Source organism: Dysidea avara, chromosome 4, assembly GCF_963678975.1.
Source record: "Dysidea avara chromosome 4, odDysAvar1.4, whole genome shotgun sequence".
Classification (NCBI taxonomy): domain Eukaryota; kingdom Metazoa; phylum Porifera; class Demospongiae; order Dictyoceratida; family Dysideidae; genus Dysidea; species Dysidea avara.
The window spans coordinates 1,465,196-1,480,675 of NC_089275.1; the positions used below are offsets into that span (position 1 = coordinate 1,465,196).

Genomic DNA, 15,480 nt, shown 5'->3' on the forward strand with positions numbered 1-15,480 from the left:
AACCATTCTGTAAAGAGCTCAGCTGCAAACAAATCACCTGTACAGAATTCAGCTACAAACAAATCACCCTGTAGGGAGATCAGCTAGAAGAAGTTACCTTGTAGAGAGTTCAGCTACAAAGAAACCACCATGTAGAGAATTCAGCTGCAAAGAAATCACCCTGTATAAAATTCAGCCACAAACAAATTGCCCTGTAGAAAGATCAGTTAGAAGAAGTTACCTTGTAGAGAGTTCATCTACTAAGAAACCATTCTGTAAAGAGCTCAGCTGCAAAAAAATCACCTGTACAGAATTCAGCTACAAACAAATCACCCTTTAGAGAGATCAGCTAGAAGAAGTTACCTTGTAGATCGTTCAGCTACAAACAATTCACCCTGTAGAGAGAGCAATTAGAAGAAGTCACCTTGTAGAGTGTTCAGTTACAAAGAAACCACCATGGAGATTTCTGTAATCAATATATGTGACCAGATTTGCGAAAAGGTACCTTTTCCACACATTTGACATACCAGCAAACAAAATGATGTAACACTTGACTCCTTATACTGATTAACTTGCTCTTAGTATCAAAATATAGCCAGATACTGTAGCTACATTCATTGAAAATTTCAAGCAATTATATGCCATGATCAAAACGCTATGAAGCTTTAAAGTTCAAAAAATGGGTCACATTTTGTGTGTGAAAAAGGTACCTTTTCACAAATCCAGTCACATATGTATTATATATATATATATATAATTTGTACATTTACTGATAAAATATTTAAAGTACATCTACTTCATCTTTTCTTCTTCCTGTGGTAAAGAAAAAAAGATAGGTTAAAAAGTCCCAAAGCCGGCCATAGGCCGGCTTTGGGGTATACAAATACAAAAAGAAATGAAATCTAATCCAAAACAGCCAAGCTGTAAAAAAAGTGTGCGGCCCTCAAAAAGGCTATGGTGAAAAAAGATGTGAAATCCAAGGTGGCGGCCAAGAAATGGCTGTGATGGTAGGTTAATGGTAAAAATTTTAATAATGACAATTCAGGTGAATTTTGTGCTAAGACCAAGCGGCACAAAAATTCACCTGTTTCACGCGTGCTTTCTTCAAAGGTATGTCTGTTTCTGTGTTGCATAACTCCTCTCAAACTGACCTTCAAGCCATTTTAGATGATTCACTTTTTAAACAGCTTGTAAGCAGTTCCACTATTCGTGATCAAGTACGTCTGCGTGCTTTATCACATTCTTCTGGCACCAGCAGTGGTTGGCTTAAAGCACTTCCATAGCCTGCTTTGGGTCTAGCTATTCCTCCTCACAATTTTACTATAGCTTTATGTTTGTGGCTTGGCATTCCTTTGTTCCCTTCTTTACCACTCTGTACTTGTCTATCTGTCATTGACCAGTTTGGTGATCATCTGCTGGGGTGCTCTCATGGTCCCTTGAGGATCCAGTGTCATAATGCTTTAGTGTCTGTTGTACACCATGCCTTGCTCCAAGATCACCCTGGTGTTCTTAGGGAGCAAGGCATTTCATCTGACCAATCTTGTCCTGGCGACATATACCACCCTGACTTTCATCTTGGTCATCCTGCCTATTTTGATCTCTCCGTCAGGAGTACCACTCAGTCTGCTGTCATATCTTCTGTTTCTTCTCAGGCTGGGGTGGCCGCTGTTGTTGGTGAGATAGCTAAGGACAACCAATACCAGGATATTGTGAATGATATTGGAGGAGATTTTATCCCTCTTGTATGTAAGACCTTTGGTGTTTGGTCACCATATGCCCTATCAATTTTAGGATCCATAGCTGACAGAACAACTGTTAGAAACGGTTTACCTAGAAAGTTTGCTAGGCGCCAACTTCTCCAGCAACTATCTGTGACTTTGTGGAGGTACAATGCGAAAATGATACTCCGCCAGTATTTGCTTACTGCTGAGGACGAATTTCCTGACTTTGACATTGGTTAAGTTAAGTATGTAGGTAGTAATAAGTATATAGTTAGGTAATAAGTAGTAGTATGGTGTAGTTTTCAGTATGTACGTGCGTTATGTCCATAATTATTGTTATTTTCTTTCAACCTTTCACACGTGCAACAAGACACGCGTTCCAATGCGTGTACAGTAGGCCAAGCTTGCGTGTGCGTGCTTCACTCCACGCGTGTGGAAATCACGCAAAACGCGCGTGCTGTGAAGTTATTTTTGAGCTGTACTGTACACGCTAATCATTCAAATGCCTGACACACTATTTATAGTCAAAGTTTTCACCATACATTATAGGAAGCCATAAAACTACATAGCCTATTAACATTTCCTGAACTGTTGGTGGAGGCACTTGTCTGCTCTTGACATCTTTGTTGTCATCACCTAGTCTCGCGTAGCCAGACACTTTTCTTTCTTTTATGTGGGGGCGGGGAAAGAAAAGGGTCTGGTGAACATAGTATAGCATCATCCCGAGATTGTGGGGATTCTACTGTGCAGCTTCCGAATTGTTGATTGGTACGAATGATGTGATTTGGTAATATTTGCGTCATTTGCATCCTGTTACCATAGCTACTACTGAAATATCTATGGTAACAGGATGCAAATACAACAGATCACGTCATTTGCACCAAACAACAATCCGGAAGCTGCGCAGTAGAACCCCACAATCTCGGGATAGCCCAACGACAATGCTATGCTATGTTCACCAGACCCTTTTCTTTCCTCGCCCCCACACAAAAGAAAGAAAAGGGTCTGGCTATGTGAGACTAGTCATCACCAACCATCTTGGTTGGTTGAAACGTTGAGAAAAAATCCTCTTTCATTTTTAGCTGTTTTCTCAGGGTTCAGCTCAACTTGTTCACGGTCTGACCCATACAGCTAGAACAAGCCAGCTAGCTACGAGGCTCTGGCCTACACAAGCATAGTATATAATCCCAGGAAGCTACTATGGCATAGGAGATTCCTGTCTAAAATTACGACGGTAGTTATATAGCCATTTACAATGACTTAGCTATACACGAACTTACCCTGCAATTCGCTGGGAGAATAGTGTGATGCATTCAGTGCCGGGTGGCACGTCCACTCCGAAGCATACATTAGCAACTACTTGCAGCTGATTCGGCTCCACTTTGTCATGCACAGATTTCGACTAGACTAATTATATCACCAACCCACTGCTTCAGCAAGAACAGTAGCCTCGGCATTGCTGGTTCTTATTTACGTGAAACATCACGCGAGATATCACATGAGTCCTTTCGGGAATTTGAACATTATTTTCAGTTTCAATGAATTTTCTCTTAGCAAGTCACTTTTAGTAGTGCTTCTAAACACTGAACTTGGAAGCTTTTGCTACTAATTTAGCTAGCTAATCTGTTGCTGAAGCTGTTATTATGCATGCATGCATGCATGCAGTGTCTCCTATGTAAGATATAATACCTAACTGTATGTTCTCTATTCAACAAAAAGTAGTGATATCCTGTGCCAAAAACAGCCCAGCTGTAAAAAAAAGGCGAGGCCAAGAATGCACAAGTACATGTTCATGGAGTAACTACAACCAAAAGACATGATATCAAAATCTGGCCAAGAAAGCATTTACAGTATAGGCACTTTTGTGCATTCATTTTCTATATGCTTCACATTATCACATCCAGCTAGTTGTACATGTGTGCTTGCAATATAAACAATACTACTGAGATGATAAAGATATTACACTGCATTGTTACCAAAATTAATTAAACTAAAAATTTACAATTGGTTTCTACTTGGCCATCTTTTTATTTTAATATACAGTGCAAAAAGATGGCTAAGTAGAAACCAATTGTAAACTTTTAGTTAAATTAATTTTGGTAACAATGCAGTGTAATATCTTTTATCATCTCAGTAGTATTGTTTATATTGCAAGCACACATGTACAACTAGCTGGATGTGATAATGTGAAGCATATAGAAAATGAATGCACAAAAGTGCCTATACTGTAAATGCTTTCTTGGCCAGATTTTGTCTTTTGGTTGTAGTTACTCCATGAACATGTACTTGTGCATTCTTGGCCTCACCTATTTTTACAGCTGGGCTGTTTTTGGCACAGGTATATATATATATACACACACCATAATTTGCTTTTTTGTTGTAGAATAATTTCTGTATGCAAAAGCTTGTACGAAAATTCTTGCACGAAAATTTTTACGAAAGATCAAACTACTCTAATAGAGTAGTCATTTACGTAAATTATATGAAAATATTTTTACATGAAAATGTTTATCACGAAAAATTATTGCATGAAAATAAAGTGAATTATGATACATACATGTTATATATAATTTAAAATGCCCTTCTGGCTTTGCATATAATTCCACGCAACTATCCATGATATATGTAGTATAATGCAATACATACAGTGTCCGTGTGGTGTATTGAATACGTTAAATTACATACATAAAGCTTGAAATATCCTAATAAACAATTGAGTATCACTCTCTGCTGGAGAACAAAATTTGTGGTCTGCAGTTACTACAGTGCTTAAGTTTTGTGTTATTTTGAGCACTATAATAGTGCACTATATATAGTAAGGATCTGTGCTTGATCAGAAACCGGCCTCACTATATACTAGGGCAGAAATGATCATGATAGTTTAGTATTCAAGTACTCTCTGGAGTCAGAGGGGTTGGTCACACAGCCATCAGACATCTCGTAGTTCAACCCATTCAACCCCGACACCTCAGTATCGACATAAAGTATTCTAATGTGCAAATTGATATTGATAAATTACGGTTCCCACAGCCCTTCTTTCAACTTCCCAACACTTTGTGGGGCTTTTATAAACAAGAAACAAACACTACATCATGCATACTTCTAGTGGATGTGACCAAGGACTTCATAATAACAATCCTAATTTCAGGTGCCACGTTTTATTGTGTAATTACATGCGTAGGGTTATGGCACATGACCAACCTAATGATTGAGTACTCATTAATACTAGCTACTTGTAGTTGTACGCATTGGACATGTTTTATACTGACTTTAAGCAGTTTACCGCTTTTTCAAGTAATAACAATGATACACACACTGTATTAAAGTACTGATATAAGTATTCCTGACAATTATGCCAATGAAACTCTATAGCCGTCATTGTGTCACTTCCTGTTGGAAAATGCATCATGTGAGGTGGGTCATGTGATCTAACAAGTACTTGAGTACCAATTTTACTATCCAAGTATCAAAATCCTTAACGAGTAATTTTGTGGTTAATGTATTTGTTTCAACCTGTTTTAATAGAAATAATCCCTAACTTTTAACATTTATTACATACATCATAATTATACAGTACTACAGTATGGTCAATCGGTTGAAGTGTACAACTGTGTAGTAGGTTTTAATACTTAACTTTCAATTTTGTTATCTCTTCTACAGATGACAATGACTCTAATGTAGTAAGGAGTGCCAACAGTATTCCGTCATCACCACCGGTCTTGATCACCACACCTCATCGAGCTAGCAGTGAATTTGCTATTCTGTTAACAAATATTATCAAAGAACTGAAGAAAAACGAGTCAGAAAACTTAGAGATTGTAAAAAGTGTTTGCTCTTTTCTTACAATCAAAGATGATCCAGGTGTATTACTGTTCAATGAAGAGCAGCAAGAAGCCATAAATGCTTGTGATAACATCAGGACATTGTTTACTAAAAATCTACGTGGTTGCTGGAGATGGGATGACTTTGCATTGCTTAAGGCTCTTGTTCAGTCATTAAAATCTTCTAAATATTGTGAAACAATGCTGAGGCAGTTTGAACAAAAACTAGACAGTCAAATGAAACTGCAACAAATCTATGACCACTGCATGCAGGAACAAAGAGATATTCCTGATGGTTATGATAAAATGGTTGCTATTGTAGATGATAAAATATTTTCACGTATCACAAAGGAGGAATTTGACAAATTAAAAGAATTTATAACCACCCACCTTGGAGTTAAGTCTTATGTACTCCCTCCATTTCACAAGGCAGGCCATTCTTCTCTACTACTGGAGTTTTTTGTCCCAGCAGCAGCTACCTTACTTTTAATAGAAGCAGCTACCAAGAACATGGATGAGTTTATTAAGGAGTCTTTTGTGTATCTGAGAATTTCTTTAAATGTGATCTTTGACGTGAGACAAAATGTAAGCTGATTAACACAAATGTATAAATTTTTTGTGACTGTCATCAATCTATCTAGTTCAACCAAATTTCTTTTGAGTGTCTCAGTAGTATTATGTATAGTGTCCTAGGAATGGGTTACCAAAGTTTCAGCCTATTATTGTGATTATAGCACTAGACAGTAGGTAAAATAATCTCAGTAGACTTAAAATAAATCAGAGGCACTTAAATTTGCAGCCATAACTTTGCATTGGTCTTCATCATTGTTATAATGCTCACCATGAAATAGCAAATCAACCAAGGTATAGTTTTATCCTGTAGTCACTTGTGCATACAAGCATGATGGCATTTTAAATGAAGAAATGATGAAAATTTTGTTTTTTACATATACAGCATCATAGACAAATGCATGTGACATACTACATTAAGGCTACTGATATGATAAAGATCTTCTAACCCAAGTAAATATGATGGTGAATGGGTTTAATTGATTGAGACTTGCTTCCCTAAGTAATGACATGATTAAGGTTATGATATATACATTTTAAAACAAGCAGCAGCAGCAGCAACAACTATAATTAAGATACACGCTAGTGTGTTGTGTGGCCAAGAAAGATGGTGCCCCATGCAGTGAGTGTAATTACAGGAACAAAGAAAATGTATTATCCGTGGTCTAGATATGCTACCCTTGCCAACTGCCTCCAGCATAAAAAAGCATGTGCTGGACAACTAAAAACAAAAGGCCATGAAAAAGACAGGCCAAAAACTTTACTAAGATGGGTGGGACTCAACTTTCACTAGATCCATTGGTGGTGGAGCCCTACTTAGAAACCACCGATGGAGGAATTTAAATGGCAGATCGAAGCAGCGAAAAGCTCAGACAATATTGAAGCTAACCTAAAACTACAAACTAAATGTGACTTTTATGCATATATAGCTCCGTGTTCCCTTTTCAAATTGGAATCATTTTTGTACTGCAAATGTCCGCCGCCTTCACCATCCCATATACCAAATTTGAACAAGATTCCCTAACATAAGCGTGAAATACGAGCCATCATAGTTCAGCTTAATTTCTTCATTTTTTAATCACAAGAGCTTTGATTATTCCTTTTGCACACTTTGCAAAAGCCATTACGAAAGGTTAATGCATGCACGTGTAGCTCAATTTTCTTGAACTTTAGTCCACTCTAAGTACGTATTGTGGCAAAATCACACACCACATATAGTGCAAATCTGATAAATAGTGATAGAGCTACGGATGATTATTTGCAATAAAAAGGTTGATTAGTTGTTGCACCTACAGGGTAAACTGCTTATAGAAATAGTTTTAAAAATTAGTATGTGCATAGGTTAGCCATCATAACTAAAACATTCGTGGTTTAAAAAATTGCATTGACAGCTATGCAAAACCGAACAACCATAAATCGTGAAATCAAGATACTCTAATAGAACAGTCACTATGGGATGAAATGAGTGAAAAATGTCGAAAAACCGATCAGAATTTGAAACAGGGACCTCCATACTGAATGCACCCAAATCCTTAACCATTGAGCTACTGCTATCAAACTTCTCTATAAATGAAAATTCTCCATATATATTATAGCTATAGTAAAAGTTTAAACTTCATAGATCTACCAGTGGAAAATCTAGGTTGTTCGAGAACATTCTCATGTGCAGAAATCCTTGAAACAATGTGCGCTCTATTAGAGTAATACAAAAGTAATCAAGTGCAATACAATACTATTGTAACTTTTCTATTGAATTTAAAGGATGTTATCCATTTTTGGTATCGATTGGCAGAGTAGTACTGTACACTATGATTAAGACCATCTCATGCCAATTGTCATCATCATAATCATCATAAATTGTGCTATGCTAGCAAATTTGTGACAACAGGCTGAAAATTGTATTCTAGCATAAAGCTTCACACATTTTGCATGAAAATTGGGACACCCTAATAGAACAGTCACAAAATAAATACCCAATAGACAACTAGTACAATCATGCATACCTAAGGAATTTACGTAGTTGTAAAATACAATTCCAGGCACTATAATTTAGCTTTATACCATGTGTGGCCAAGTCTGACAAACCCAGTCTTATAGCCCAAAAAAACATGTTGTATATCTGCTTTTCTGTATAAGCTATAGCAATTCTGTAAAACTCAGAAGCATCTCCAGGGATTTTTATAAGTGGAAAAAAGTGTTACTCAGTTAGCATGTTCAGACAAAAAGGTATTAAACTTCCAACTTTATAAAAATAGTCAAATATTGATGGGCTATAAGACTACTGCATCACATGTAGCCATAGCCATGAACAAGCAAGCACAAAATTACAGAGCAATTATCAGCATTAGCGAGTTGGTTATTACAGAGCTAGTACCTTAATATCAGATCATTTTCTGTAGTGGTAGAACACTACATCATTGTAAGAAGAACAATTATTTGTGTAGAAACAAGCCTCAAAGGCAAGTTATATTTACTGTTGGCTTTGGGGTATTTAAAATACAAAGAGTTGAAATTCATGCAAAACAGTCAAGCTGTATAAAGGATGCCTCCTTCCAAGAGTAGGTGAAAAAACTTGTGAAATCAAAGGAGGCAGCCATTAAAAGGCTGCAATGATTAATAATGCACAAAGCCATTATTAAAAAATGTGTTATCGTTTATGCATCATTGCAGTCATTTTATGGTCACCATTTTTGATTTCACAAGTTTTTCACTCATGCTTTTAAAAGCTGCACCCTTTATACAGATTGTTTGTTTTTTGCATGCATTTATTTTTACTGTAGAAGAACAGTTGTTCTTGCAATTGGGTGCATGCATGGTACTTAATAGAGTGATGTTTTACACAAAAAAAAACAACCAATGTACAATAGTCGAATCTTTATACATGTAATTTCAATGTAAATATCTAAGAAACTAAAACATCTAAGGCATGTGGAAGCAATTTGAAGTTACTAGTACTTCTAGGGAAACAAGGTCTATCAAGGCAATTATCTGCTTCCACAGGCCCTAATAAAATAATATACAGTATTATTATTATTATTATTATTATTATTATTGCAAGACCTCGCACAGCGAGTATAAATGCAATATATATACGAATCAAAATATATACAGCTAACTAATTACAATTTTACAGTTCATTTATAAGAAGGTTGTTAAACACGGTGATAGATGAAGCTTCAACAGTCTCTGGTTGCAAGTTGTTCCATAGTATAGCAGTGGAAGGAAAGAAGCTGAATTTATATGAGTCAATTCTAGTGAATGGCAGGATACGTTTGTACTCATGACTCCCCAGTAATTCCTCTATTAAAAGTGATACATTCTGGCAGAGTAAGGCCCACAATATGATGAATAATTTTGTACATCATTTGGAGTCTTAACATATTTTGACGATAATTTAAACAGTATCACTATGCCCCAGAAATACTCATAGATTCTGTGACTTTTGCTGTATAGTGTAGTGGAAAAACATGGTAGCTAGTGACAGCTGCTAGACTGGTTTTATGGTCTTCTCAAAAAGTATCAATTGGCAGGCAGGACTTTTACAAGGTAGTTTCCAGATTCAGCAGTTTCCCCCAGCTGCAGATTTCGAATATTAAAATGCTTCGAAATTTCAAGTATTAATGAAAAACACAAGATTTAGTTACTTTGAATTTAATCGTCTGTTTATATTATTAATTGTTTTTGTATTCCATTTCAAATGTTCCATTTGTTTTCACTGCTATGTTAGAATACATTTGATCAATATTCATAAAGGATTTTTCAATACATACCCTTGTCCCTTATTGTTGGTGACACATACACAGAATAAATGGGGCAGCTATTGTGTAATAGGTAACTTGCCATAAAAGTGGATCAACTAATTAAGATATAGTCTGGTTTACCTGCTGCAAGCCTACAAGCTACAATTTCAGAGGGGGTGTCTGGAACCCCAGAAAACCTCCCTAAATATTGGCATTCAAAATTTTGAATGATCACCTGTGACTATACTGCATGTAACCATAAAGCTTTCATGTAATTTTGCTTCTGTTTGAACCAATGTAGCATGTACAATTTCCCTTTTTGGTTAAATATTCGCCTTCTTAAAATGTATGCTTTTAGCAAATTACTATGTGAATTTTCACTGAGACAGTCATATTTTATGAAAACATTGACATTCTAAACCACACACATGAACTGAAATGCAGCTTGATGCCAAGGCATTGAATAGCCCATTTATATAATTATGTCCTTCATAGTCACTGCATAAATTATACTGTTTTGTGAAATAAAATCATGCAAATGTACATATCAATTTAATGTGTTTAAATAACTCCTTTGAATGTTTTATAGCAACAGCTACTTAAACTTCTGTTGCAATTTTTATTGTGCTAATAATCAAATTAAAGTTTATGGTTAGCTTTCTGATACTGTATGTAGTCACTTATCACTGTAATTGCTTATGGTTAGTTCAACTTACCTTAGGTAATACTATTGTTGTTCTAATAAACTGGATTTTGGAAAATCAGTTTTAATGTCACATTTGATATATACATACATAGTCTAAATATTTATGACAGAAATAGGGCTTTCAACTATCAATGGACTTCACCACTGTAATTTAGTGTATTTGTCCATACCCTTAAGTGCTACTGTCTTAATGGAAGAGCAGTAAATTGTATAAATCTAATTTTCATAAAATTATGTGAAATTAAGACAGATTTTTCAAAATCCAGTCTCATATATAATGTGTAAACTTCAGGGTGCTGTTATCTGGTACCAGTGGATAGCCTGATGAAAAGTAGTGTTTGAGCTCAGTAGTTTCCACCATTTTCCATTGTTTCTTTACACACTTTAAATTAAAGTGATAAATAAACCAAAAATATGTGCTATGGTTTGTAGAATAATAACAGCCTTTCACCACATCAATTTTCCAACTAGGCAACTACTATAATATTATAACAGCAGGAATGATCATGACATTCAAATAATTTATTACTGCATGCTGGTCAAGAGCAAATGTGTGGTACATACATATTATTGTTTGTTTCTAATGTTGGTTGCTACAGGGAAGGAGACATATGCAACTACTAACGGCAGCTAAATTTGATTATGTTGGAGTTGTGAAGACATTGATATTCAGAAAATATGTCGATGTTAATATCACTAATAAAGTTAGTTCAATATCTATAAAAAGGATGCATCATGGAAAAATAGGCTGGAAAAGTAATGAGTAAAATGCTGGCATAATGTGGTATGTGTAGCATTTTGCAGAACGACATTGGGACAGTCTTATAGAACAGTTGCATGTGAAAAACTTCTTGCTACATTACTAACAACCATCTCATACTTTTATAGAACAATTACTACTTGTGAAATTGTAGCTATACAGTTGGAGTTGACAAATTAATAGTTATCAAATAGATAAAGTTTGAGTAAAATATTGAGTGCAATATGTAGAAAACAAAAGAATTGTTGGAAAGAAAACAGATGAAATAAAATAAAATTGACTGATCTTAGTTATATTTACATTATTCATGCGTGACTGTTTTTATTAGTGTATTATAATTTGAAAGTGCACACAAGTTGGGTTTTTGCATTATACTGAAGCATAATATTTATATACAGTAGTTTCAGCTACCAGTGGTTTAGGTGGAGGACTATGTATTTACTAATCTGTTTTTTTACTTATTTCCACTGGATGCCATTGGATACAATTTCCATTAAATGTATACATTTATTGTATTCTTAATGTAATGGATGTGAGTGCATGGACCCATATCACATGTCTTCTGCACTATTGTAGGATCAACTGACTCCACTGCATATTGCTGCTCATTGGAGTAATGTTGAAATAATGCAGCTACTTATTAAATCAGGAGCAAATGTTAATGCTGTTACAAAGGTGAGGTAATTACTGTATGCAATGAAATGTGATGAATACTAATACATGTACTCATATCACATGTCTTGTGTATATACTATTGTAGAATCAGTGGACTTCATTGCTCTATGCTGCTTATTATAATAAGGCTAAAATAGTGCAGTTACTTATCAAATCAGAAGCAGATGTTAATACTGTTGAAACAGTGAATAACTGTACACAATGAATGTAATGGATATTAATACATGCAGGTGCTGATCCAGGCGGGGGAAGGGGACTGAAACCCCCCTTCACTTTTAGGCTTTACTTGATCAATATGCTGAGTATTACAATGAAACTTTGTCTTAGCACAATTATATGATCACTGATAATACACAATACTCCTAAATCCACCTTATAAACATTTTTCCAATGTAGTATCAGTGGATTTATGTTAAAGATTATGCAACAAGGGCCCGTATCAACATGGAAGTTGTACAAGATTGAGATACTCTAATAGAGCAGTCACCTAACTACTCTAATAGAACATTCAGTGAAAGCATAAGTTGGTTCTGTTATGGAATTTTTCCAAATCTACCTATGCCTATACATACAATGAAGTGCTTTGGTGTGTTTAAAAGGCTTGATTCATCTACTTGTGTAGTTATTATGGATGGCAATACTTAATTCAGGTAAACAATGTCCATTGAAAATGCTCTCTGGTTCAATCTCGTATCATTCAAATTTCAAATTTTTCCAGTTCAACATTATTATTATTCTAACATGCACCTACTGTTGTGCAATTGTAAGAGGGTCAGGTGCATCATGTACTTGGTTGTCTGAACCTAGCTACACAAGTCTTTCCATTAACAAATGCTGCAGAGAGCCATACCTACTACAATCTAGAGTCCATATATTTATCAAGAGTCCATAATATGGACTCTTGCTATAATGTAAAGGAAGTATACAGTGTATAGAATATATACAGGCAGAAATATGCATTTTATGTGGAAATGTCTCCAAATTGCAGTATTTTAGCATCTAATTTTCAAAAATTTCCTGGGGGGGCATGCCCCCAGACCCCCTAGTTCCAGCATGCGAAGCATGCTGGGAAAGTGTGCAAAGCACACCTCCACCTAAGAGATCAGTACTTTCAGTTAGCCCCCCCCTTTTATAAATCCTAGATCCGCCCCTGACATGTATCCATATCACATGTCTTGTGTACTATTGTATGAGTCATATGGCTTTGTGTGTTCTTTGGTGCATCATACAAGCTTCGAGAAGCAAATATAGTTGAGGTGACTGGTCTTTGTGAGCTAATTATGCTAGGCATGTCTTGGGGGAGTTGCTGGGATTAATGGAGGTGGTCCCAAGCTGACCGTATAATCCATCTTTGTCATTGAGAGTGATTGTGCACTACATGTCTCAATAGTATTGTAGGTACCTGTTGTTGAGTACATAACCGGTGGATTGATAGTGCTTGATGTCATATGTGTAGTTGATGGTGTAGCATCACTAGATGTAACAAAACTCACCTCTGATGTAGTATCACTGCATTGTGCAACAACATTCACTGCCTCTGGTGTAGTGTCACCAGATGAAGTAACAGTACTCACTAAATCTGGTATCCTTATTTGGCAGGGACTGACTTGCACTTCCTGGTTGTAACAGGTATGATTGGTTACTTGGTGGTGTTGGAACTCTCTCAGGTTGTTTCATGGTTTTTATTTCTGTGAATCTTCCTGCTCTAGTAATGTTTTCAACAATTTCATCTTGAAATTCTTCCACATCAAACACAGCTGTTTCAAGCTCAGGCACATCACTAATAAGTGTAGCAATCTTTTTGTCTATTTGAATATCTTTTCACCCTTCTTCTTAATTTGCTTGTTGGTAGTAGTTAAAGATGTAATTGTCAAATCTCTGGCCATTAATTTGTTGATCTTGTTGTGTAGTCAGGTGACATGTCCCTTGAACGCCTTGTGAGAGGCTTCTAGTTGAGTAAATTTCTTCCCCATTGATCTGCTAAAACAGTAGTAATAAACAAATGTACAAACAAAATATGAGGCTTGACTTTGGGGGTACCGTTAATTAGAATTACCATGAATTCTACAACTGGGGTTAAAATAGCAGACCTGAACTGATCACAGCACCAAAATATTGTCTTGACAATGGGTAAGAGGCTCATACACCAGGGACCTCAGACTAGGGTGATAGACAGGATTATGATGACATGCTACACACACAGCAACTATGATACAAGTGATCATACAATTACATTATGTTATAATCTTATTAGAGTTCCTATTACATAACCATGTTCTATTTAGTGTTCAATCATTCCTATAAAAGTAAGAAGTGTTGTATCCCTACTGTGCTCATGATACCATAAGAAAGAGCACAGTAGGAATATATGGTACCGCCCAAATGCAATGTCGTACTCACTCGCACATGCAACTTTGCTTGAGATTTTAAAAATTGCTAATTAAGTGGCGTGGCAAATGTTTCACTCACAAGACAATGTGGCAGTAGTTTCATTCACAAGAATCACAAGCAAAACAGTTGCCATGCCCCTTAATTAGCAATTTTAAAAATTTCGAGCAAACTTGCGTGTGTGAGCAAGTGCAACGTTGTGCTTGGGCAGTACCGTAACACTTCATATTGTTTTACTGTGATTTTATATCGTGTACTACTCCAGCTTGTTTCAGTGCTTTTTATCAATGTGCTATGGTCCCTACTCTAGTCAAAAATTTCAATTATTTGTGTACTTGTTGTAATACTCTGCAAATTTTTTTTGAGGATTTGTAATAGAATGCACATAGAATGTAATCTAGTGTACACTATGAATAGGCCTGATGCTCAAAATTTTTCCCAAAATGCTTTCTGGAATTTCTCAAAATTTTCACCTAGTATACTCTTCAGAGTTACCATTATGCTCCTACATTAGCAAAATTTCTTACACTTATCTTGGAACATTTAATCAGTGAATTCTTTTTTAGAGTATTTCACTACAAGTGGCTGTTCTATTAGGGAGTATCAATCTAGGGAGCTTTGTACAATCTGTTTGAGTGCTCTGCTGCAGTTTACAGTTTTTACTGACTGCTCTATTAAGGAAGCATCATAAAATTAAGTTGAAATATCCATCTAATATGCTAGATGAAGTTTAAGATCTTAAACCAAGTTAATGGTGGTGCATCTGCAGCAAGTTCAGAGCAGCATTGTCAGGCATGTGCATGTATTGGAACTCTGGGCATGCTCACTGTCAACACAAGCCACGCTGTTAAGTGTCAAGAGTTGGTTGACTTGTAGTCTTGCTTGTGACTTTCTTTGAATTGTATCGTCATGCCTCTGCGACGGTTGAAATGTCAATGTTTTTCCAGCCAAAAACCAACCCCGTCTTTGTCAGGCCACATGAAGAAACCAAGGAAGAACAGGAACACCACTTCAGCTCAATCCCAGGACAGTAACTCATTACAGAATAGCAACTCTTTGCAGACCAATAATACTTCACAGAGTGGTGACCCTTTATGGAGTGAAGATTCTCCTCAACCAG

At 36.1% G+C, this 15,480-nt stretch overlaps 1 protein-coding gene across 1 annotated transcript; it reads left to right on the forward strand.

Annotated features, from left to right (window-relative positions):
- Nucleotides 1-1,091: 1,091 nt before the first annotated feature.
- On the forward strand, nt 1,092-13,598 carry LOC136252764 (uncharacterized). Its single transcript, XM_066045331.1, has 8 exons — nt 1,092-1,196; nt 1,632-1,725; nt 5,361-6,106; nt 11,137-11,241; nt 11,874-11,972; nt 12,058-12,156; nt 13,260-13,310; nt 13,371-13,598. Exons 1-8 carry the CDS (start codon nt 1,092-1,094, stop codon nt 13,596-13,598), a joined length of 1,527 nt encoding a protein of 508 aa, XP_065901403.1.
- The last annotated feature ends 1,882 nt before the right edge of the window (nt 13,599-15,480 follow it).

Coding starts and splice junctions, on each gene's coding strand:
- LOC136252764 (XM_066045331.1), top strand. CDS start 1,092: ATGTCTGTTTCTGTGTTGCATAACTCCTCTCAAACTGACCTTCAAGCC. Junction 11,242..11,873: donor ATGTTAATATCACTAATAAA/GTTAGTTCAATA, acceptor GCACTATTGTAG/GATCAACTGACTCCACTGCA. Junction 13,311..13,370: donor GAGGTGGTCCCAAGCTGACC/GTATAATCCATC, acceptor ATAGTATTGTAG/GTACCTGTTGTTGAGTACAT.